General features: G+C 37.8%; 1 protein-coding gene across 2 annotated transcripts; it reads right to left on the bottom strand.

The window, feature by feature from the left end:
• Window positions 1–750: 750 nt before the first annotated feature.
• On the bottom strand, window positions 751–20,778 carry LOC133836491 (DNA-binding protein RFX2). Of its 2 annotated transcripts, XM_062267007.1 has the most exons (11): window positions 20,307–20,778; window positions 16,231–16,725; window positions 15,823–16,162; window positions 6,130–6,208; window positions 5,840–6,050; window positions 5,584–5,751; window positions 5,010–5,468; window positions 4,646–4,948; window positions 3,035–3,349; window positions 2,594–2,962; window positions 754–2,529 (listed from the first exon to the last, which is right to left on the bottom strand). In XM_062267007.1, the coding sequence occupies exons 2-11, from the start codon at window positions 16,489–16,491 to the stop codon at window positions 2,353–2,355; spliced, it is 2,682 nt and encodes an 893-aa protein (XP_062122991.1). In that variant the 5' UTR covers window positions 16,492–16,725; window positions 20,307–20,778; the 3' UTR covers window positions 754–2,352. The 2 variants fall into 2 exon arrangements, with proteins under 2 accessions (XP_062122990.1, XP_062122991.1); XM_062267006.1 differs by lacking the exons at window positions 15,823–16,162; window positions 16,231–16,725; window positions 20,307–20,778 and adding an exon at window positions 8,194–8,851 and having other exon boundaries at window positions 751–2,529.
• Window positions 20,779–26,925: the final 6,147 nt, after the last annotated feature.

Below are 26,925 nucleotides of genomic sequence, written 5' to 3'. Positions count from 1 at the left end.
AGCAAACATAAATGCTGTCAAAAAATTTTTTTCACTATCTTTTATAGTTTATGAGATCCAGTGTTTCATACGGACAGACAGACAGACGAACATGGCTAGATCGTGTGACAAGAACTTCTGAGATGTGTATTAGGCCTGCACCGAGTTAATTATACTTTTTGGACCTTGTGCGGATGTAACGATATGAGAGACTTTGACTTATTCCATATTGCGAAGATTGCCAAGAGGTTTTTTAATGAAAACCCTGATGAACTCAATTTTAAACAGCGAAGGAGGATCTGTGCAAAAAATCACACATTCGTCTGTCAAAAACTAAAGCGAAAAGAAACTCCAAAGAAAATTCAAGCAAATAAATTGTAAAGCATTAATATTAAAATTTCTCATGCAATCTTAATAATTTATATACTCGCTACCCATAGGAATTTATGTAACACGCAAAAGGAGTCATCTCTGACCCCAAACAGCTTATAAATTCTTAATCAGCGTCAACAGCCGTGACGATATAACTATGACCGTTGACGAAAGCTAGAATCTATTTTAGAAGTGTTGATTATTGCTAATATAGTTCCTGAGATCTTATTTATATCAACCAATATAAAGAATACATAGCTTTAATAAAATTCATTGAGCGTTTTGTCGCATTCGAAATCTAATTTTCTCAATTAGTTGTCCGAAATTGATCCATTAGGAGACGGTTCAGCCTCTATGTCAAAGTAAACCTGAAGAAATTGATTTTAAGACATTTTTATTTCACATTTATAAATAGATAATTCTGGTTTTAATTAAAATCTTAATTTAGTTGCATGTTGTTCACTTTTTAAATTTGTTTTCAGTTTATTTTTACAACCAATAAAGCTCAAGTTTTCAGATTAATGCATACGTGTTGAGCAATGGATTTTGTCTTACAGGAGAGCAATGTGTCATCCATGTTGATTATAACAAAATAAACAGTATGACTAATCATGTAAATGTGATGAGATTTAGTTCCCTACTTGCAGGTTTATCATGAAAATCAGTACTTAAAGTTAGGTCATACAACAATATAGTGGAACATACAGATGAAGATTTTAATATAAACGGAGTATTAGAAAATTATTAAATTATTAATAAGTATTAACTGTCCATTTCATTAAATACTTTTCTCCCAAAATCTACTTCTTACAAATGCACCAGGAGCCGAATGTAAAATTTTCCAATATTGTTTTCTATGTGCATGTCATTTGGACTAGATCTCTTTTCATTTTCGTTACAAGTTAACTTATATTTATATTTCCTGACTGACTTACAAAAGGTTTTGTTGCTCGAGTAAATACCTAAAATGGCATAATATTCCAGCGTCTCTGTCAAAATCTTCAAGCTAATCATGTTTCTTTGTAAGTATATAAGATATATACATATAAATAGTCGTCACATGTAGTTAGAGTATATACTCATTAAAAGCATCTATATGAACATAATTGAGCGTATGCAATATAATGTTTAGGTTGTTTTGTTGTTAAGTTGAGAATTAATATTTGCACATTTAAGGCCTGTTTGTTTTACTTAACTTAGTTGTTAGATTTTTATTTGAGCAAGCTGATTTGATGAGCTTTTCTAATTCTCTTTCTTTTCCTAACAATTTATACAGATTTCAAATAAGTGCAAGTGCTCGCTCTCTTATGTGCGTACATACACAGATGTATTTTGATGTGCGTGTAATTATGTATGTAGTATGTACGAGTATGTTTGTATGCATATATGCATGAGTGTTTGCGCCGCGCGCTATGCTGTACATTATTCGTTGAAACCCGGCAAAACTGTTGTGATACATTTGTTTGTCTTAAAAGTAAACACAATTATTATAGTGTAGTTAGACAAGAAGTCCACAAATACAGATACTGTTAAAGATAAAGATACAGATACAAATACAAATACTGACGCACATGTACTTAAACTAAAGTGTATTCCATGAATACATATGTAATCAGATCAGACAAGGTCAGCGCTGTGTGAGGGGCGTGACTAGCCTGCTGCTTGGACGGTTTTTTACTTTAATGCGGGGGCAATTCTATAAGTAATGCATATGTGTGTCTCTCTGTCTTTTGGTATAGTACGTTAATCCGATAATATGTTTACAGTGACAAGAACCTAAGCTATGAACTAACTGACAAGCAGTACATACAAACATTGTTGACTTTTTAAAGTTTATGGAACTAATGAAAGACCGATAGGGTTAGAGTAGAAATGTGGTGAGTAATGAATAGCGAAATGTGAGCATATGAATGAGGTAAAGTGAACGTAGTCTGGTAATGACAGAAATGTTCAATTTACATAAATTCTACAATGTCCTGTGCATATAGCTTTCCGAACGGCTCATTCTTGTTTAAGGCGTTTAGCATCGTTGCCTTCACCACCAACACTCGAGACACCAGATGCAGATGCACCAACAGGAACAGCTGATACAGTGCTGGCCGTTGCTTGTTGCTGTTGATCCCCATCACTAGTTATGTAGGCGAACTGGCACTCGAACTCAAAGTCCATCTCCTTCTTCTGAGCAAAGGTTCATATTTAGCAGAGGCTTTCGAGTTTCGTTAGTAGATGCTTAGGGGCTTACCATGCGCTCACAAATGACCGCAATGGCCGTTTTTTGCTGTGCTTCGGCAATCTTGTGCTCCACCAAATAGAACATGTACTCATCGAACAGCAGCCGTATTAAATGAAAACTGCCAAAGCTCGATGCCGACCGCAGTGTCAAGTCTCGTATAATCATCGAGCTGTAGAAGCTCCATTTTAGTAAGAACTGACGTGCGGCTCGGGCATAACTTGGCTTTCCCGTGTACTCTTCCATTGCGGACTCCACAACAAGTTGCAGCCAGCTGGCCCATTGCTCCAAGGAGCTTTGTTGCTGCAGGGCCGCCTTGAAGTCATTCTCCAGACGCTGAACTACAGCTGGGGCACATTGACTTACCCACGCGGCTTGCTCCTTTAAAAGAAAGAGAATTAAATAACGATACTAATATAATTCCCCGATTAGGACACAGGCACAACAACGCACCTGGACATTGTGAAAGTCCACTCGATTGAGATCATTCAGCATTTGGGATATTTGTGCACCATTCTGCAGCACAGCCCGAGCTGCCTGGGCCAGATGATTGAGTGACGTATAACGACGCAGCGTCTGGCAAAATGCTGATACGGCACTAGTCTTGATCTGTGCCAGCTGCTCCGGCACGCCCAGCATGCTCTCACAGAGCCATAGCTCCAGGTTCTTTGCAAAGTTTCGAATAGCTTGTGTTAATGCGTTGGGTATCGACCGAAGTACATCTGGTATTATGACGTCGACAGTGTTTTGATAAAACTGGTAGTCCACCTAAAGCGAGAAAATGCATTGTTATAGATGACACCCATGGGTAATTTCGTTGAAAACTATAATCTAAAACAAGTAAGAAAGCTACAGTCGAGTGTACTCGACTGTGAGATACCCGCTACCCATTTTGAATAAAAGCAATATATTTTGCGGTATATTTCTCAAAATATACCAAATATACTACAAAAATACTAAAAAATATACCAAATGGTATGTGGTATATCGATATAGTACCGCATTCAAAATATACCATAGACGGCACAATATACCAGATTGTCAGACAAAGTAACTAAGACCCCCAGTACTATAAGTAGGCGTTTTTGCCCATACAAAAGAATTTCTTTAATAACTTCGACAATTTTTATCTGATCGCAACCAAATGTTCAGGAATCATAACTACTATAGTAATTATTGTATATACCAAAATTCGTAACTCTAGCTTTAAAATTACGCTTGTTATTCGATTTGCGGGGGCGGAAGTGGGCGTGGCAAAAATTTGAAACAAACTTGATCTGCGTGCAAACATAACAAATGCTGTCGAAAAAAAATTATAGCTCTATCTCTTATAGTCTCTGAGATCCAGTGTTTCATACGGACGGACGGACAGACACACAGACACACAGACGGATAGACGGACATGGCTATATCGTCTCGCCTGTTGACGCTGATCAAGAATATATATACTCTACAGGGTCGGAGATGCCTCCTTCAACCTGTTACATACATTTCCTGCCGGCACAAAGTTATAATACCCTTCTACCCTATGGGTAGTTGATGTCAAACATTTCCTAACAGAGGGTCGGACTTCAACCATTTTTTTAATAAGTGATTGTGTATCTTATATTCTAATGTCTTTTGCATGTAATGCTATTTTTATTATAGCTGCACAAGTCCCTTAGTCAAACCGCGTTAGGGCTGTTGATTTAATTCATTTTGTGTAATTTGCAGTAAACAGTTTTTTTTTTATTTTCTTATCTTATTTAACTTAATTGCAATTAAAATGCTATTAAAAATGATTAGTGTATACATATGTATAGCTACAGTAGCGAACAGCAGAGCAGCATGTTTGACTCTATGGGCTATGTACGTCTCTAAAATCTCTAAATATATCAACAAATTTAGTTTATTTAAATGTTAAATGTATCTGCTGCTCCACTGCTGCTCGTAACTGAACATGTGGATAGACAAACATGTTAATTCGTGCATTGAGTCAGAGTAACATTAGGTTAAAACTTTAGACGTTTGATGATAAGGTAAAAACGCATTTTGACTTCATTTGTGGTCAATTTGTGCACTCACCTCTCGCACAAAATTTTGGACTTCTGCGCAATGGCACAACAGATACAACTTTGTTTTACTCAAGTATTTCTCTTCCTCACACTCGTCCAGATTGTTGTTGTCTGTGGTGCGCCAAAAGTCGCGCAGTAGAAATTCAACAGTACCAAACTCAAGATTAAGCACAGCGTCCAAAAATGATTCGCAATGCTCCCGATAGAGTGCACGAAAGGTATCCACATCGTCCAGGGTAAGCTCACTGTGAAAACTGTGGCTCAATTCAATCGCTGGAAAGACGGGCATCGCACCAGCTCCATCACCAATATACTGGATAAGAGAATTATATAGAGGTGAGTGAGGAGATAGGATAGGCTTAGGGATTGCTCACCTGTATACAAGCTTCGTAAGTTTCCGGTTTGAAGTTGTGCTTCTTTGTGCCAACTGTTCGCTGGGCGTTGGAGGCTGTTGTAATGCCGTTTGAGCTTCCATTTGAGCTTGTTAGCTGGTTGCCGTTGTTGCTGTTGTTGCTACTTGTGACGTTGACTAGGGCGCTATTTGCTGGCGGTGTGCCATAGCCCTGAATTGATTTTTCTTCCATGGATTGATGAATTAATACAGATCCGGGCTTTATCCGAATGCCATAATAGTGGTACTTGGAGTTGCCGCGTGTGCCCAGGCGACGTGTGCGCAAGCCGGAGAACACAGAGCGTATTAGCTTGCCGAAGCTGGCTGCATTCACGGGTTCCAGCTTCTGTTCGTTGCAGTGCTGCATGTAGTGGTTGTAAAGTGTGGAGCGCGGCAAACTGACTCCATCAGCCGTCTCGTAGTTGCGCGACAACCATTTAATCTGCAAATGTGCGAGTGAGATGTTAGCAACGCTGCTGCTGTTCGCTTTCGTTGTCGGGCATGTCATCATGAACAACCCCCATAACGTGACTCTATCTCTTATCTGGGGTACTCACCGTGGCCGAAGCAATTTTGTTGCTGTTTCCCATGGCACTCTGGTCACTGTCGGGTGACGCCCCATCGGCACCATTGCCGATGCTCCCGCCGCTGGCCGAATTAGTGGTTGTAGTCGAGGTGGGCGTCTGTGGAGTGCTCTGCGCCTCCTGTATGTAGGCAACCTCGTGCTGCCGTTCACAAAGAGAATGATTTCCAATAATGGTTAGTCAATGTCATCGGCTCACTGACCTCTCATCAATTCCTTCTACTACTCACCGTCAAGCTGTGCGGAGAATCTCGGCTGTGCGACTGCGAGGACCCATTCAACAGCAGGCTTTCATCCACGGGTACAAGATACGGCAATGCTGTGGAGTGAGCATTCCCCGTATTGCCCGTCGTAGTAGTATAGTTGCCCGTTGCCCCCGTTGAGGAGTAGTAAGTCTGTCCATTGCTCTGATAATCGCCCACCGGGCAGAATGGATACGTCCTGCACATAGACGAGATATGTTCAATTGTTCGATAACTTATCTACCCTCGGACCAATTGCTCACTGATGATGTACTTACATTTGCGTCTGACTGGAATTACTGTGGTAAAGTTCCGAGTCCACATATTGCACTTGGTAGTTTTGCTCCTGACCTGAAACTGAACGCCAACCGTAAAATAGTCATTTATAATTGTAAATTGTGAATTACTCTAAGTTAACAAAGTTACATATATTATTAAATGGGTCTTAGATATTTACATATAGACGTAGTGATTGCACTGTGAGCACTTATTTTAAAACATTTATTTAATTTTTATAAATATGTATGTACATATACTCAACAACCATCTCCCGCTATTGAAAAGCATCGAGTGTTGAATTTTGCAATACCAATAATAATAACAGTACGGATAATAAGTTTGAAAATCATCGAAGATTTAAATCCATCTATATATGAGATCTTAACTTTTGAACGTTATGAATACATTTACATTTCAAGTAATGATAAAAATTGCATGAGAAATGTGACTTTTTTAAGGTTAATTGCAATAAGTAAACAAAATTGTTATCCCATAATAATGTGGCATTAAAATAGCCATTTTTAATTTTTAAAGTGTAAATGCTAGTAAGCCTTTACATAAAAATATAGCTAAAGATCGGGCTGGTATATAATAAAATGGTATTGTGGTCCTTTTTAATCTCACATCAAAAAGTCTTTGAGATAATACATATGTACTGCATGTTTGTAACTATTTGCGTATTATTATTAATATCAGCAGTCGCCAACGATTGGTTTATTTAAAATGTAAAGCTCAGGTTTTCAAAAGATTGCGTTTGCGCTACTACCGATTTTCAACTTGTTGAATTACATTTCGAAATCAGCGTTGAAGATTTTCGAATTTAAATTAAACCGTTCTTTGCTTTATGTTTGATTTGGCATCAATAAAATATTTAAGTGCAATGCTATCCATTTATTTGAAAGTGAATTTATATCAACTATTTTCTAAAATATGATATGTCTATTCGCTTCCTTTAATGTCCATAGTAGAAAGGCAATCGAAACAATTATAAAAAAGTAAGAAAGTTACAGTCGAGTGTGCTCGACTGTGAGATACCCGCTACCCATTTTTAATAAGGGCAAAATATTGCGGTATTATTTTCAAAATATACCGAAAATACTAAAAAAAATACTAAAAATATACCAAATAGTATGTTTGGTATATCGATACATCACACCATTCAAAATATACCATACACGGCGCAATGTACCAGATTGTCGGCCAAATCAACTCAGACCCCTAGTAAGTAGGCGTTTTTGCCCATACAAAAGTATTTCTTTAACAACTTCCACAATTTTTATCTGATCGCAACCAAATTTTCAGGAATCATAACTACTATAGTGATTATAGTATATACCAAAATTCGCAACTCTAGCTTTTAATTTACGCTTGTTATTCGATTTTTTTGTTTTTCGGGGGCGGAAGTGGGCGTGGCAAAAATTTGAAACAAACTTGATCTGCGTGCAAACATAACAAATGCTGTCGAAAAAAAATTATAGCTCTATCTCTTATAGTCTCTGAGATCTAGGTGTTCATACGGACAGACAGACAGACGGACAGACGGACATGGCTATATCGTCTCGGCTGTTGACGCTGATCAAGAATATATATACTTTATAGGGTCGGAGATGCCTCCTTCTACCTGTTACATACATTTCCTGCCGGCACAAAGTTATAATACCCTTCTACCCTATGGGTAGCGGGTATAAATATTTAGGTTCCTTAAAAGACATCAAGTTTAGTTAGTTATTAACGTGATGATTTTTGCGATTGCATTTGATTTATATTATTAGTGTTTTGATCAATCCGTAAGAATACGAATATTCACCATCTTTATTATAAAGTCGTGGATATCTTTCAGATTCCAGATTCCAGTTCACTTCAAAGTTTACAACTTTCGACAATGACGTATTAGAAAGACACTTGACACTTTTGTTGGCTGGACTTAACACACATACTCACATGTGTGTACAGCCACACGATACAAACACAATGACACTATGAAGGAAGTGTGTAAACAGAGCATCAATTAAAAAGCATTGATGCGATTCGAAGTGAAATTGTTGGTAATATAAAATATTTACCACCGCAATAGGAGAGATTGTTGTGACGTCGGTGATGATGATGATGATACATTGCTGTGCTTGCAGCTGCCGCTGCTGCTGCTGAGCTCGAAGGTATTGCGGAGGAGGCAGCAGAGCCAATGGCTGTACAGCTGCTATAGTTAACGGCGCTGGCACTCGCCACAAACGTCTGGTGGTGATGATGATGATGATGATGGTGCAGTTGCAATTGCAGTTGACCGGCTGGCAGCGGTGCTAGTGTTGGTGCTGCTGCCGCCACTGGCAACTGTTGCTGGTGTTGCGACAGCAATTGATGAGGGTGCTGCGCCAGTGGCTGCTGCTGAGGATGTTGTATTTGCGACTGTTGTTGATGGTGATGGTGATGATGATGTTGTTGTTGTAAAGATGAAGGTGAAGGTGACTGCGCCTGCACTTTACAGCGACACTTTTCTAAGAGGTTTGTATAGGCGGTGATTGCAGTGCTCGGTGGTAACAGAGGCGGAGGTGGCGGTGTGATATCCACCTCAGGTTGCTGATGGAGTTGATGATGCTGTTGTTGTTGTTGGGGTTGTTGTTGATGCTGGTGCTGATGTTGCTGTTGCTGCTGCGGATGGTGTTGCTGTTGGTGACGGGTCTGACAGTTGAAGCCAAATCGCGAATGCATTCGTTTGGTTTTATGTCAAGTGGGCAGTTGGTAAATAAGTTAACTGGGCACCACAGTGCCAAGAATGCTCTTCACTCGCCAATCAGCTGATATAGGAGTCACATGTCCGCAAGCTTAAGCATGCTCTGTGTCGAAGGCTTGATGCCCAGAATTGCTGCTAAATGAACTGCTGTCCTCAGCTTGTAAGCCGAGATGTTGTTGCCGCTCGGTTGCTTTGGGCAACTGCTACACAGTGACAGGCGAAAAGTAAAAGTGAATATCGGCAAGAGCCCGCTAAATTCGCAGCCAACTGATGTTCTCGTTGTGGCTGTGGCTAGTGCTGTTGTTGCTGTCGTTGCGGTGGTGGGGAGCGCAGGGTGATCTAATGACGGAAGTAGGACGTAGAGCGCTGTGACTTAGCAACGGAGCAAGAGCAACCAGAACGTATGCACGGTAGAATTACAACTGAACTCAAAATCAAATGTTATCCTAGCAATATGCCTCCAAAAAATAATGATGGCGATGATGGCGGCGGCGGCGCAGCAACGAATTAAATTACAGCGGCGGTGGTGTCGTTGATGGAATCGTGGGTGGATGGGTAGTTGGTAGGTTGCTTGCTGGCTGGCTGGCTGGATGGATGGATGGGTGCCTTGACACTGCGTTGTTATGATTTGTGCCTGCCCACCCAATCAACGCAGCAACCATCCCGGGCAGCAGCCCAGCTTCACACAGCATCGCATCACCGTAGCAAATAATCCAGCTCACACCAAGGACTCAAGCAAAAGCAAAAGCCATAACAGCAGGGGTAGCTGGGGAAGTAGCTGCGTTTTATTTTTCAAGCGACGTCAGCTAATTCCGGTCTCAAAGTCGCATTTTCTGGGATCTGAACAAGTGTCGAACGAGGCCTGAAGATACTCCTGGTGGAAGAGAGATAGCAACTGCGGCATGTGGCATGTGGCAACCTCGGCACCAAGGCAACGCAGCCAATCATCCTGGCGCAGCGCTGCCACCCTGTCACAGCCGCACTGCTTGGTGGTTGCTAGGACACTCTCTCGCGCGTTTTCTCTCTCTCTCTCTCTCTCTCACATGCCCTGTCCTCTCTCCCTGTGCCTCTCTACCACTCTCTCTCTCTCTCTCTCTCTCACATACACACACAACGAGCTCACTCGCACACTAGTGCATTCATTCGCTTCCTTCCAACCCCCAGCGGATGCTGCGTAGCCTGGCGCTGGCCAACCAAAACTCTTGCTGCCGGCACGCGTTTTCCTCGGGCGGTGGGCGGTGTATAAAGCTAGAGGCATACAGGTGGATATGGTGTGAGGATGATGCCGATGCCGATGCCAATGCGGATGACAATGCCCACGTGTGCCTGCAAATTATCACTCCACTCTCACGCGTGATATTTTTCTGTTTTCTCTCTGTTCTCTGTTGAAGTCATGCAAATATTTCGCATATTAATTTAACCCCCAAACCCAAAATGTTCGAGCGTCCAGTTGTCTACAAGAAATATTTCTTTGCCTGTGCTCCCTCGTTCACATAACATATTACAATGGCTGTACGTGGTCGAGGGAACTACAATTAGCCCCTCAAACTTAAAGCACAACCAAGAACTGTAAATATGGCGTCACCCCTCAGCTTATTAGAAATTCTTGGATAATTAACAAACACAAAAGTCCTGCTGCGAATAAATTTGAGATTTTTAAGTAAATCGCTTTGACATTCATTTTATGGTTTATTAAAGTGTTGCACAAGTACAGCAGTATTTATCGATTTCAACTTGGAAAAACATACAATCTATACATACACAACTACAACTCGGTGTAACTCTTTTTTGGTAGATTATTGTTAGGCTTTGACGGTTAAGAATACTTCTTAAGTACTTCTTCATATAACAAATTGTATTGGATGTTTTTTTTATACCCTCTACTCATAGGGTAGAAGCGTATTCTAACTTTGTGCCGGCAGGAAATGTACGAAACAGGCAGAAGGAGGCATTTCCGACCCTATAAAGTATATATATGTATATATATATAGCCATGTCCGACTGTCTGTCTGTCCGTATAAAACACTGGATCTCAGAGTCTATAAGAGTTTCGAGCTATAATTTTTTCGACAGCATTTGTTATATTTGCTCGCAAATCAAGTTTGTTTCAATTATTAAAGAAATTCTTTTGTATGGGCAAAAACGCCTACTTACTATGGGTCTTAGTTGCTTTGGCTGACAATCTGGTATATTGTGCCGTCTATGGTATATTTTGAATGTTGTACTATATCGTTATGCCAAATATACCATTTGGTATATTTTTAGTATTTTTGAAGTATTTAGGTACATATATTTTTTTTTATATATTTTGCTTTTACTCAAAATGAGTAGCGGATATCTCACAGCGAGCACACTCGACTGTAACATTCTTCTTTATTTTTTACTCCAGCATTGCTTGTTAATTGTCGTTTACTCTAGATTTAAAGGCGTATTGCTGCCTCTTGACTCTTACTGTTGCCCATACTAAACATTAGCTACCTCACTTGATGAGGATTGAAGAAAACCCGAAAATTTATTGTTGGTTTTCGCGAACAATGATTTATCAAAATATCTTATTTTGGTCAACTAAATTAGTTTCTTGTATGTTATAACTTTCAAGTCAATAAACAAGATCTTTGTGGATTTGTAGGAAAAATCAATCGTTGTGTCGTTCGGCGAAAATTGTTATATTAAATCGATTCATACTTTATATGATCGAGAATATTCTAACAACTATAGACATAATAAATATTAATACTATATTTCCCATATTTTTAAATTTTCAATATTTTGAATAAACAAATCAATTTGGGGGAAAAGAATTGCCATATAATTAAAAACTTTTGGTATATTTGCTTTTAATGACAAAAATTATAAAAATTTTTTCTTTTAATAATCTTGTAATAATTTAAAAATATCACCACAAAAACCACTTGTGCATATTTTCTTATAATCAATTTCAAATATAACTATTTACAAAAACCATTTCTTATTGAAGTCTTCATGAAATTTTGAAAATTTTCTATGCCCAAGACTACCAAATAAAAGTAAATTGCTAGGATACCCGACAAGTGCATTGTAATCTTCATCCGTGAATTCTGGCTAAGGAAGGTTATCCGTCCATCTGAAGTATTCAAATCAACAGCAGCAGCAGAAGCGACAACAAAAATAATAACAACGATATCATCAAACAATTAACCTTTCGTAAACAGAATGGACCTCGCTTAAACCAGGGGTTGTGGTCCATTCAATTCAGAGTTATATATAGGGTTTCCAATATAGCTTCTGATTTGCTGTTGAGATTGTAGACTCCGCAAAATATGAAACCTGACTTCGACCTCGAGTGATTGCAATCTCAACATTTTTGGATATTTTCCCAATTAAAAGAAGCTCAACATATGCTCATTTTCCCTGACCAAGTTGGTCCGTGTTCAATCAACAAACACGTGGACGTCTTTGCTAAACTCCTTCGTAGTCAGCTGGTGAATTACATGCTTCTTTTGGATGGATTTAAAATTGTATTAGTTGTTACTTTTATTAAATTTGAAATCTTTCTGCATGTTTGATTCACTGAGCACCCCACGAAAGCATACCAATTGATACACCTTTACTTATTCATAGTTGTCTGGGGTGGCAACTAGTGCTCAGGCGAACTTGCTATATGAAAAGGATTTTAGTATTCTAGAAGCTTATGGAGAGTATATTATTACCTTTCGCCGAATTCAGTATACTCTAGCTACCTATTTTTGAAATTTTATTTGCTAATAGGAATTATCGTGAGCAATCTGAGCAAGAATTATTGAGTAAGTACCTCAGAAAACCGCGCAAATGAAATTAATTGATATCGTTGTCGAAATACCCCATTTATGTATGAGGTATTCAGTAATACACGACACAGCGGGCGGTTATTAATGAGTCGCAGTGCTCAACCGTGATTCCCAATCTCACTACAATTTGTTGTGATTACTTGCCGTGTTTGTAGTCGTTGTTATTGGAATTGACTGGTGGTGGTAATTTGCGCTAATAAAATCAAGTATCATGGCTAAACAATTCATGATTCGACCCTCCGTTTCCCGTTCCCCGTTGTCCTTTCCATTTTTCGCATCTCACAGTTGGCGGCGGCAGCGTGTGATCCTATCCTATAGATAGTGCTCACCAAATGTAATCTCGATTTATCCATTGTACAGCGCTGAAGTGGAATATAATAATTATGTGGACGTCGTAAACGTGTGCTGTACGTCCATGTGTAGGCTATAGTTTTCATTCATATCTGTCGAATCATCCCTTTAGTAATACTGTGATACACAGCTGCACTTTGCTACACTTTCAGTCGTGCACGTGTCGTAACTGGGCACCGCGTCCTGACGGTGCTGACACGAATGTGGTTGTAGATGTGGATGTGGACAATGATACTGTTCTGCCTCTCGGTACAGGTAGAGCTGTCATCAGCCATGGGGTAACTGACTGTCAGTTTGTTGTCTATCAGTCTGTTTGGGTTTTGTTACCAGCTCAGCACTCAGCTCGTTTCAGTTTTCAAATTAAGTCGCTTTAATTGTGATATCAGGCAAACGTTTAAAATGTATCTGGATTAAGTCGGTTCATCTCCTTGTTGCTGTCCTTGCTCTTGTTTGTGCGCCGGGCTCTGCCTCACCCTTTTCCCATTAGCACTCAGAGACGACATGCTGATCCTGTGATTATGTTTGTTTACAAAGGCGCGACTTTTGCCGTTTCCGTCTGTTATTTGTTTGCTGGTATTCTCTTTTATTCCGTTGCAAGTGCAGGTGATAAATGATTACTCTTGTCATATATTTGCACTACTACTTATATAACTGGAAAAATCTCTTTAGGTTTACAGATATACTCTATTTGGTGATAATACCTTTCTATGTCTCTGCACGATATCTAACAAAATTATAGAAAAAAGTAAAAAAGCTGCATTCGTGTGTGTTCGACTAAGAGATACCCGATACAAATTTTTAATAAAAGCAAAGCGGGGTGGTATTATTCTTAAAATATACCGTATTTATATTCAAAAAATATTAAAGTATATTGAAAGTTTTTTTCCTGGTATATTAATGTACTATTACATTTGATATTTATCTTAGAGTACAAAATATACCAGATTACCAACCAAAGCACTTGAAACTTGATCTATGTGCAAAACATAAAAGTTACAATAATTATATGTGGCTGTTTTAAGTAGAGTTGATTTTATATTATAAACGGTATACTGTTTTCCTTTTATAGCTTTTTACTTTACATTATGCAATGTTAAGTATTAGTAAAATATGTTTAAAAGTTTCAATAACGAAGAATAAAACAAGTAAGAAAGCTACAGTCGAGTGTACTCGACTGTGAGATATACTACCCATTTTGAATAAAAGCAATATATTTTGCGGTATTATTCTGAAAATATACCAAATATACTGCAACAATACTAAAATATACCGAATGGTATATGTGGTATATCGATAAAGTAGTATTCAAAATATACCATAGACGGCTCAATATACCAGATTGTCAGCCATACAAAAGTATTTCTTTAATAACTTCGACAATTTTTATCTGATCGCAACCAGGAATCATAACTACTATAGTTATTATTATATATACCAAAATTCACAACTCTAGCTTTAAAATTACGTTTGTTATTCGATTTTTTGATTTGCGGGGGCGGAAGTGGGCGTGGCAAAATTTGAAACAAACTTGATCTGCGTGCAAACATAACAAATGCTGTCGAAAAAATTATAGCTCTATCTCTCGTAGTCTCTGAGATCTAGGTGTTCATACGGACAGACGGACGGACACACAGACACACAGACGGACAGACGGACATGGCTAGATCGTCTCGGCTGTTGACGCTGATCAAGAATATATATACTTTATAGGGTCGGAGATGCCTCCTTTTACCTGTTACATACATTTCCTGTCGGCACAAAGTTATAATACCTATGGGTAGCGGGTATAAAAAAATGCGTGCATGAAATGTATGTAACAGGCAGAAGGAAGCATCTCCGACCCTATAAAGTATATACATTCTTGATCAGTGTCAACAGCCGAGACCATATAGCCATGTCCATCTGTCTGCTCGTCCGTCAGTATGAACACAAACATCTCAGAGACTTTAAAAGAGATACATATAAATTGTATTCGACAGAACTTATGTTTGCACGCAGGTCAATTTAGTTTTTGTTACGCCCGAAGTGGGCGGGGATGAAGTATTCCCGCAAATCGACAAATATCTAATATGTAGCTAGCGTAGTTTTGAAGTTAGAATTTCGGTACATATAATAATAACTGTTACGTTTATGATTCCTAAAAAATTGATTGCGATCAGATAGAAAATGTAATGTAAATAACTTTATTTAAGAAATTATTTTGTATAGGGGAAAAACGCCTACTTTCTACGGGTCATAGTGTAGCTTTGGCTGACAATCTGATATATTTTTTACTCTTTGGTATATTTCAGTATTTTATGGTATATTAATTTGGTATATTTTAAGAATAATACAGCACTGATTTGCTTTTATTCAAAATGGGTAGTTGGTATCTCCCAGTCGTGCAAACTCGACTGTTGCTTTATTGTTTGTTTTAAATAATTGGAGTCTTAAGAAATCAAAAATAGTTTACGTGTCAGAAGTTGTGGAACATACAAATTTTATCCCCAGTGCTTCTAGTAAGAAAGTCAGTAAAAACAACAACAACAACAGCTAATAATTTTTTAATATTAGTTCCGCATTCCTCGAGTGAAGATTCTAGTACTACACCACAATAGTTAATTATTTCATCACTTTGGATTGAGAACGAGAAGTTTATTATCAATAAGATTAAGTATAATCAAACGCAGGTGAGTCAAACAATCATTTTAAAACCTCAAGAATTTATATAATATTTAGAAAGTAATTCTAAACTGAATAAATCCAAGAAAGACTCAAAAACCTAATTCAACTTCGGCTTAGAATAGAACTGTTTTGACCAAACTTACCCGTTACGGTTATGAACGGAGTGCCGTCGTCATCTTCACTAGTTTGCACCACAGTTAATTGGCCATTTGCCACTTGTTGCGCTATATTGATGTCTCCTTTGATTGCACTTAGGCCCGGCAAGGTGTGTATGGTTGCAACACTGTCTGCAGCGACAGTGGCAGCCGCCTCACTGTTGCTTACAGAGCTGACATCATGAACATGTGCTTGCAGATGTGTCTCCTGACTAGAATCGCTCGTTTCCATGGGGAGGACGACACGAATCACCTCTAGGTGGTCGGTGGTCGTTGTAGTGTCATCATCTATGCCTTCGCTTAATTTCTTCTGTAATAACTGACAGTTCTGCAATGATAACAGCAACACTCCGATAAGTATCTCTAAATCAATATGCTAGTATTGAAAATAGAAACCTGTGTCATCACATCCTCCAGAGTGGCTGCCACAACGACACCATCTTCGGTGCAGAACTCAAACTCTTCGGCATGGCCATGAACCGATGGCGGCGAGGGGGTTCTTTGTTCCACCACCGTCAGCAAATCTTCTGTGGCCTTCGCCAGTTGCTGCTGTTGCTCATCCTTGGATTCGATTTGGCCGGCATCGACTGAACTCGCCTCAACGTTGGCGCTGGTCGAAATAATAAACTGTCGCTGGGTTGCCAGGCGTGTGCTCATTTCATTTGCTTAGCTCTCTTAAAGCTCTCAAATTTAAATTTAAGTATATATAGTGTGTAGATATCTACAATTTGGTTGGTTGCAGTTTGAAGGCGTTTGTTTTATTTGCACTTTGAATGCGAAATTCGTTGACTTTCTCCTGCTCATTCGTTCGCTCTCGTCTCTTATGACTAGCTGGATGTAAGGCAATTGCGGTGCTTCTAGTTTGTTAGTTGCTAGTTAAGTTTCTAGTAGCTGAAACGAAAGAAAAGATTCCCATATGTATATTCGCAATTTAATATTAATTTAAATTCACGACACAAGGCAAATACAAATACGACGCATATAATGGTGCACTATTAATAATATTGTAGTATTGTTGTTGTTGCTGTTGCTGCTGCTGCTTTTGATATTCCCACTTGATGCCTTTGTTGCCTGGCTACCTTCTTCTTCTTTGGGGGTTGACTGCTTCCACTGGGGCGTTGCCATGAAATTAAACATTTCACAGGTATTTTCTCCATACTTTGATTTATTCCTCGCTTTGTTCTTTGCAGCTTCAGCTTGAACAACAACAACAACTACGAAGCGAAGGCTTCCAAAAAAAAAGTTCTTTTAGTAAATGCTGGTGTTGTATGCGTCGTATTGATTTACATCCCATTTACAACGGCATCTTTTAGGCTCTAGTTGTAGCTTACGAGTCGTATGTGTGAAATAAACTAACCAATACGAGCACTTTCTTTCTTCCTTGGTTTTTTCATTTATCATTGCAAACAAAGTGTCAAAAATGTTCATTTGCGATATTTCTCACTCATATTATTCACACTCTTTGGCAAATCCGTTTTACGCCTTTGGCCTGTTCCCGCTCACTGTTCACTGGGCAACCGGTTCAATGTAAATAATATTTGTTGTAGCGCCACTGGCTGCGCCAACTTTTCAAACAGGAGACGGCAGCACTGGCAACTTGCAACTGGGAACGGGTCCTCGCATCGGACGGGAATATTGCACGAGGACTAGACGTGGAGTGAGTTAGGAAAATGGATGCCGGCATTAACGACGACCTGGCATACGTCATGCAGTCAAACTTGCAGTACAAGTTGTTGTTTATAAACAATAAACGAAGTAAGTGGCGAGAGCAAGTCGTTGAATGTGTGGCTGGGGGGTGTCGTGGGGGAGTTGGAGTTGTTGTTTAGAGGGTAACTGCGTATCCCTTTTCCTACCGGAAGTCTGTACTTCTTGGGTATTAGTGCACAAATCAAATATTAAAGCGACGCGGACAAGTTCATAAATTTGACGCGTAAAAATGCAACTTGTGCACTAAAGCACAACATACAGAACGCTGGCAAGTTCGTAATCACTAGGGACGCGCGACGGCAAATTATTGATCAAATAAGTTTGGCATTTTTTGTTTTCATTTATTGTTATTTTTGTTGTTTTTGGATGGGTTTTTTGTCGTGCAATCGAATGAATAGCGTTGTGCGGAATCTTTATTATTGTTTGATTGAACGCTTTTGCTCAGTCATTTGCTGCGCTTGCCACGAACGTAAGAGTGCAACTACAACATGGAAAATATTAACGCGCTATTATTATTTTCGGTGGCGGTCCATGTGGCGGTGCATGTGCAGGTGGCAGGTGGCGTACCCGAGCTGACACTAGGTAGACTCGACGTAGGGGTAGTTAATTGGTACTAGAGTTGGACAATACTGCTTGTTTGCCTTTATTGCGATGGTGGTGTCTAGACCATTCAAATGGATACAGTGACAATGTCAAAAAACGCACTCACATTTGGCCCAAAATACGACCGAGCGCTGCTGCAGTTTTAAGCATTAGTTTTGGAAAATGTGCCCTTTTCACCCCTGCAATAGGGATATGCATTAAATATCTCCAATGCTCTCTAGCAGCTGTGGCTCTATTGGTATATGAATAACCAGCTTGTGGCTCAGTCAGCGTGACGCTTTTACCAACAAACCAGCGAACATTTTTATACCCGCTACCCATACGGTAGAAGGGTATTACAACTTCTTGATCAGCGTCAACAGCCGAGACTATATAGCCATGTCCGTCTGTATGAACACCTAGATCTCAGAGACAATAGGACAGCACTTGTAATGTTTGCACAGAGATCCAGTTTGTTTTACATTTTTGGGAGGCCCACTTCTGCCTCCGCATATTGACAAAAATTCAATAACAGGCGTAATTTTAAAACTAGAGTTGCGAATTTTTCTACATACAATAATAACTATAGTATTTATGAATGAATTTGATTGTGATCTAATTAAAATTGTAGAAGTTATTAAAGAAAAACTTTGTTATTGCAAATTACGCTTACTGCAATGGGGTCTTAGCTGCTTTGGCTGACAATATGGTATATTTTAACCTCCATGATATATTTTTAATGTAGAATTTCATAAATATACCAAATACGGCCATTGACATATTTTAGTATATTGGTATATTCTCTGGAATACCACAATTATTTAATTAAAGATTAAGAATAAGATAAGAATATTTTATTCAAAATGTTCGGGGGGTATCTCACAATCGAGCACACTCGACTGTAGCTTTCTTCCTTGTTTTGCCTCTGTGTTGAGCAATAAATAATCAATGGGTATTTAGGCTATGAGAAGCGGACTTTTAAGTAAGTTTTACATTTACAACCTTTTAGGCATTCAGTACATACGAATCTACTTTAACTTAAAAATATAAATAAATTTAAATGTGTTCTAATAAATGTGCGGTTATAATAATATCGTCTTTACTGTTGGCACATATCAAAATAGGTAAGAAAATTACAGTCGAGTGTGGTCGACTAAGACCCCGTAGTAAGAAGGCGTTTTACCCATAACTTATAAAATTGTTGTTTGATCGCAACCAAATTTTCAGGGATCATAAAAAACTATATATACATGGGTAGCGGGTATATATAATATATGGGTAGCGGGTATATATATTAATGTTCTCCTTATGAGTGCAAAATGGCTTCATTGTTGGCAATGAACATATTACACATATATTGTATATATAAATTGAGACTGTTCATTGACAAAACTTTTTTACAAATTATTAACGATCTAGTTTGTACAAATTTATTTCCTTATAATGACCAATTCCTATTTTATTCTATTGATGACTGTGGTGATGAAGAGCATTTTGATGTTGACAGTTATTAAAATGGACCCTGTCCTCAAATACCAGTCCCCCCGGCATTTGCCTCTCTTCCTCTTCCCACCCTTTTCTCCTGTTTTCCTGAACATTTGGTGTCCTTTGACTGAGTCGGTCAAGCAATTAGGCGCGCGAGGCAGCAAAACGGAAATGTGCGTCGAGATGGTTGTTTTACACTTGGCGATGGCTCAGTTTGGGATTACAAACGTTGTAACATACGGAACCACGACGTCAGGCTGCACCATATGCTTTCCTTATCTTATTACTCCTGTACTAGGACAGGTTACCCGTCCGAGGTGGTTGATTTGTCGGTTGAAGGTTGAAGGGAAATCTTAATTGCCTTTAAATGACGAGCCTGCGAAAGTGGAAGTGTGGGGTAAATGTATCTAACGAGGTCGCGACATTTTCTCATTTTCCCGTTCAATGAAAACTCATTTCATATGCTCCACAATTTACACAAATACATATTTTTAGCAAAATGAGAAAAGTTGTTTTCCTTTTGATCTTTGAGTTCAGCACTTGTCGCCTGCCTGAAAGTTTTTTTTTATTTCTTATTTGAATATAATCCTAGCATTGACTGCAAGTACTTACTTGTACTAAAGTAAATGCGGAGCTTAGGGGGACAGAGTATCATACAGGACTATTTAATTGGCCCAATAGATTTTTCTAGCACTTACCATATTAAACGTTTAGTATATCCATATAATCAAGTGCTATTGTTATCCTTGTTCTGGTCAATATATTTTTAATTCTTTAAATTATTTTGAGCAAACGATTTAAGACAATTATAGTTGAAATTGTAGACCAAATTTTTTATGCAATTCTGTCTATTTTATACAAAAAATAGACCGGAAGGAAATGTGAAACACTCCTACACGAAGATCGACCGAACTTCGACGTAACTTGTTGTGTTTGCGTTTTTTCGTTTCCTTGGTAACATACAGGGGACAACAACAAACAAAATGATGGCATTTTATTGGCCGAAAGGTATTTTTACTAATACGGCCGGCACCACTGGTGATGAGGTGTTTCTTGGTACTTGAAAGTGATTATTGCACGTATCTCAGGAACATATTGCACGGTTAAATAAAATTTGCAATTATTTATGAATAAAGAGTTGAACCACAAAGCGAGCAGCTGACTCGCCATGCTGCAAGTGTTGTAAAGCAATCAATTAACAGCTGGTAGCTTGTAAAACTTTTGCTCTATCTGGCAACGCTTTTCTGTGTCACAAGATACGAATGCCATTCACACAACTCGTTGACATTTATTGGCGGTAGATTTAAAATTAAATTATGTAAATTAAAAAAGAAAATTTTTGCTGATAACTGTGAATATTGTTAAAAATATAATTGTCAAAAACATTACACAAGAAAATAAAGCACTACTCTACTAACGTGAGCGATGTTTGACACATTACATGTTAACAAAGCTGTCGCAAAAAGTTATTTCAAAACACGATTGGCAGAGAAACAAAACCAATTAACGCTTATATTAAGCAATAATGTCTGCCTTGTATTAAGTGAAAATGTGTGCATGCATTTCAGAGTGTTTGCAATTTTTGTACATTTGTCTATATGTAGAAATAGTGTAAGCAAATGTACACAGCAGTAGTTTTCCTTAGTAAATCAGATGTTGGGACGCGGTCTCTGATTGTTCGCACACGTGCTGAACATTAGCTTATTCACCGATCCACCAGTTGAGCGTACACCGAGTGTATAGTTGATATATGCATATTTACGCTGTCCACAATTGTTTTCAACTCGTCTCGTTAGAAGGTGAGCTTGTTTTGAAAATACAAGTGCAATTGTAGCTTGTGTATATACATACGTAAATGTAATGCATAATGCAGTCGCTGCGACACTTTATAAAAATGTTTTCCATTTTCTATTGCTGTCATATACAGTCACATATGTATGTATATACCCTTAGAAAAAACCAGCTACCCAGCGCGATTGTTTTATTTTTACTTATTTTTATTGGCATACAATTTTACTGGTCTCTTTTTCAAAACTGCAACCATGGTGTATGCGCAACATTTCTTATTTCTCGGGAGTCTCGTGATATGAGTTAGGACAACCACCCAAAAAGTCGCTTGCAAATTGAATAAAATTAGGTGTTACTACTGCTAAATGTATGCATATATGTCGTCAGGGTCGTAAAGGTAATAGGAAATTCAAAACCCGCTTTGTCTGATTTAAAACAACCACATTTGAATGCCAAACGTGTATCGCAGCTTGTAAATTTTACATAAGTTAAGATTATAGCGAAAATAGAACTCGAGAGACTGTAAACAAATACAAAGAACTTTGCGATCTAATAAAATGCAAATATGTACTAATATAAATATTAAAAAGGCGTAAGGAATACAATAAAAAACAACAGTAGTGGATAATGCATTTATGTAGCAGATTTTGTAATATCCCCAGTACTGTAATCTAGTAATTAATCCACATAACTTTATTATCTATTTTTTCTGTGTGCATTTTTCTTTATATATTTCAAAGTTGACGGTACTAGTTAGTTAGTACTAGGAAGTTAGACTGCTGTTAAATTATCTGGGTCCTGCACAATAAACTAACATGTGAAGTGGCTCAGATTATACGCTGTAATCATAACTCGATTAACATTTTGTTGAGAGCTAAGCTGCCATAAGATCAATGCGCCACCAGGGTATCGAAGGCAATGAAATCGCAGACACCCTTGCCAAAGATCATACATAATATTCTGATATTCCGTGAGGATCATGTGTGCTTCAATCCACATCCACATAACCAAGTGGTCCTGACCGGAACAATAAAACTTCATGGTTTTATGGTCAGTAAGAGAGGGAAGGTTAAGTAATACAATGGTACAAATTTTGCTTTTAAGCTAAAAATTCTCTAATTAATAGGTGTTCCGGCCAAAATTCTTAAGAGCAATTCTTGTTAAATTGATCAGCAGAAAAACTTATTTTAAAAGAAGAAAATTCCCGTTCAAAAGAAAAATGTATTTTGACCACCTTAATGACGCTTGAGTTTTGGAGTCCTTATAAGCGTAAATATCATGAAATATCGTATCAAGCGAAAAACTTGAAAGAAAAATTTGGTTAAGCGATGATTCAGCAACTAACTTCTTCTGGACAACTAATGTTTCAACAGAGGGTTGTGAGGATCAAATTTCTTCAACCATCGCAAACTCTGTCGACCTTAAAATCTGAGTACAAAGCTGACATGTAATAATACTTTTTACTATAGCGGACTATACAAGTGAGCAGATATAAATTGAAGAACTTATAAGTATATAGTACAAGTAATCTCAAGTAATCAGCCGCAGTGACACGTTTATGATTAACGTCCTCTAAAGCATTCTGTTATTTTCAAAATATTTGTTTAAGAAACATCAGAAACGGTTTTTCACTCTTTTGTATAAGTAAAATACATTCATCTGAAATTTTGTTTTCTACTAACGCTTTTAACGACTTACGAATTTTACATATTTTTAAATATTAATACAAAAATTCACTTTAAATTCTATCAATACCAACATACGAGTATATATAAACATAAATTGTACTCATGTAGGTCTACATTTCATGCGTTTATCTCTATTTCAAAAATGAAATTCAGTAGGTTACTTCTATCACGTACGAATATATCGTTTTATATGACACAAACACACAGTCACTCTCTTTAAAGAATTGAGTGTAAAATTAGTGTGCCGCAAATATTAAGTGCATACATTACGACCACTTACTATGTATGTACAGTGGAGACTCTCTTGACCGGACACTCATTGTAGAGCAGAATTTGTTCGTGGAGAAATTGCTGAAGGAGTTTTCACTGCAGAGTTATTTGCATATGAATAAATTGTGATTTCATAAAGCTATTTGTACGAGTATTTGTCCTACTATTGGAACTTTTAGCTGGTAGCGTCTTTTTATACCCGCTACCCATAGGGTAGAAGGGTATTATAACTTTGTGTCGACAGGAAATGTATGTAACAGGTAGAAGGAGGCATCTCCGACCCTATAATATATATATATTCTTAATCAGCGTCAACAGCCGAGACGATCTAGCTATGTCCGTCTGTCCGTCCGTCCGCCCGTCCGTCCGCCCGTCCGTCCGTCCGTATGAAACACTGGATCTCAGAGACTATAAGAGATAGAGCTATAATTTTTACGACAGCATTTGTTATGTTTGCACGCAGATCAAGTTTGTTTCAAATTGTTGCCACACCAACTTCCGCCCCCGCAAATCAAAAATAGTCGAATCACAAGCGTAACTTTAAGGCTAGAATTTTGGTACATACAATAACTACTATAGTAGATTTCTGAAAATTTGGTTGCGATCAAATAAAAATTGTCGAAGTTATTAAAGAAATACTTTTGTATGGGCAAAAACGCCTACTTACTAGGGGGTCTTAGTTGCTTTGGCTGGCAATCTGGTATATTGTGCCGACTATGGTATATTTTGAATGCGGTACTATATCGATATACCAAATATACCATTTGGTATATTTTTAGTATTTTTGCACTATATTCGGTATATTTTGAGACAAATACCGCAAAATATATTTCTTTTATTCAAAATGGGTGGCGGGTATCTCACAGTCGAGTACACTCGACTGTAGCTTTCTTACTTGTTTTGGGGTGATGTTGTGTGTTTTAATGAAAAGTGGAAAAGGTGTAAATTATTGGTATATTCATATGTATGTATATAAATATGATATATATATACCACTTATAGCCTACGGTACATTAATCTGATATATTTTCAGAATAATACCGCGCCAATCTAGTATTCTTGTCTTAATCATTTTTCTTTAGGAACAAAAAGTCCTTAAAATCAAAATATACAATCTACTTTTTAATCTAGATTTCTTTCTGTGTATATAGATATGAGAAGGCAGCTTGCGATAAAATGTACACATCCAATGTGGTTGGCTTATAGGAGTAAGCTCAGTCAAAACAAACAGAACAATAAAGATACGCACTACAAGAAATCTACGATTGTTTACTTTTTATCACGCCGTCGGCGTACAAAACGTAGAAACGTTGTATATTTCTAACTATTTATAGTAGCTACCTATAAGGTATAAGGGTATTATTTTCCAGCATTCATTGCAGAAGGATGGATCTCCGACTCCATAAACTATATACATATATATCTAGATCAGCGTCAACAGTCCAGGCGATAGAGCCGTCCGCCTGCCTGTCTGTACGTCTGTGCGTATGAAACACTGGATCGCGGAGACTACAAGAGATAGAGCAATAATTTGTAATACCCGCTACTTATAGTATACATATGTATGTATATAATATAGCTTTTTTACTTGTTTTAGACAGAACTTGTTAGATTTGGGTACGTATGTTCATATATGTATACATAATAACCACAATATATTTGATTCCTGAAAATTTCGTAAAAAATGATTTGTTTTTGATACTGATTGCTTGATCGCATTTAATTTCTATGAAATTTCACAGGCCACGTAATGCATTTCGATTACCACAACACGTGACCATAACAAAACCCAACTGTTTAAATACTTAAACAAGTTAAAATACGAAAATAACATTTTCCACTATTAAGCAATTGAACCAATTTGATATTCTGATAACGGTAAGGGTGTATGAGTAATTTAAGCCATTTCAATTATATAGACATTTGTACGAGACATACATATGTATGTACATAGATATGGTCTTGTATGTACATACATACATATGTATTGTGACTTAGTACAAATGAATAATACAGTAGATTCCGGTTATAGCAACTTTCAAGGGACCGACGATTTTACGTCGTTATACCCGGAAGACGCACTAACCGAAAGGAAAAAAATAAATTTTTTATTTTTTTTTATGGTTGCCATGTTCGTAATAGGTTTTTAAGATAAAACCAATAAATTTTTAAACAAAGCAAACAAAATTATAAATTTAATTTAATGGTTTTTAATGGTTTTTCCATAATAAATCGTATACCAGCATGATCCTTAGCATAAGCTAAGGCATCAGCTAAAACTAACAGAGAGTAGTGAGAATATAAGAACCTTCGTGTCGCTGCTAGGCACACAAGCAGAACTCCCGATCACTGGTAAATACATACATTTCTAACAGCGTCGTTTGATGCTTATATTTTTTGGCATTATTTCGTTTTTTTCGTCGCAATATCCGGTTGAATTGTGAAAAATTTCGTCGGTATAAGCGGTTTGTCGCTAAAAGCGGAGACGTACTAAGCGGAGGCCCTTTCATATAAGTTTGTATTGGGACCAACCAAAGCATCAAGTTTTCGTCGCAATAACCGGACGGACACTATAAGCGGAGTCGTTATAACCGGATTCTACTGTATCCCGTTTGGGTTTATATGTATACATGTGTACATACGTAATAGCGTGTATTTCGCGTATAGCTTTTGCTTCGTCGCACGTGCCGACCAAAAAAGCCCATATACAAAATATGGTTGTATGTATGTATATATGTATGTATGTACAAATGTATGTGTGTGTAAATCGACTTGCTGATTGTGTGATCAGAAATAGTAGCAAACAATAATAATACCCGTCGCATGAGTATGCACACACATATGTATGTTCATATAGACATACATATGTAAGCACAAATAATTAAAAAAAAAAAAATAAAAACAACAACTGGAATGTATATAACTTATGCAAACCGATTGAAGCGGCCAGCGCCCTATTTGCATTGTGCATTGGACTTAGGCATGTTTGTGACATTACCAGATCGTGCTAGGCAGTGACTTGTTGCTTTGATTTGCTGTGACCTTTGGTAGAGTTATAAATAGCTCGTGTTTTTCTGTGTGACTTGAAACCGTGGGCATTCAAATATAATTAAAATTATGGAGAATAATTCAAACTAAAATGCCATATGTATGTACATATGTTTATACTATGTATGTATGTTTGCCCACACTTAAAGTAAACAAAGAGCTGTGCTGATAGTCAAAACAGAAACACATACACTCTATACATACGTACGCATGTATGTATGTGCATATGGACATAATCACATCCATACACACAGCTAAAGTATTTGCACAACACGTGACCAACAGCAAAACTGACATTTGTTTTATTATAAATATATGTATGTATATGTACGTACATCCATACGACAATGTATGCATACTACATGTGTACTGCTGTATGTTTGCGTGAAATGACAGACACGCTCTCGTCGCGTGAGATATTACGTCATGCGCTATGAATTTTTTGCGCTGCCCGTTTTCAACGTGCCTTGATTAAAAAGCTGCTCACGCTTATAATAGAGAGACAGACACAGAAACAGAGACC

The sequence above is a fragment of the Drosophila sulfurigaster genome, chromosome 2R, assembly GCF_023558435.1.
Source record: "Drosophila sulfurigaster albostrigata strain 15112-1811.04 chromosome 2R, ASM2355843v2, whole genome shotgun sequence".
In the NCBI taxonomy this organism is placed as follows: domain Eukaryota; kingdom Metazoa; phylum Arthropoda; class Insecta; order Diptera; family Drosophilidae; genus Drosophila; species Drosophila sulfurigaster.
Note: the sequence above shows the minus strand (reverse complement) of the source record. Positions and strands in the feature narration are given on the sequence as shown.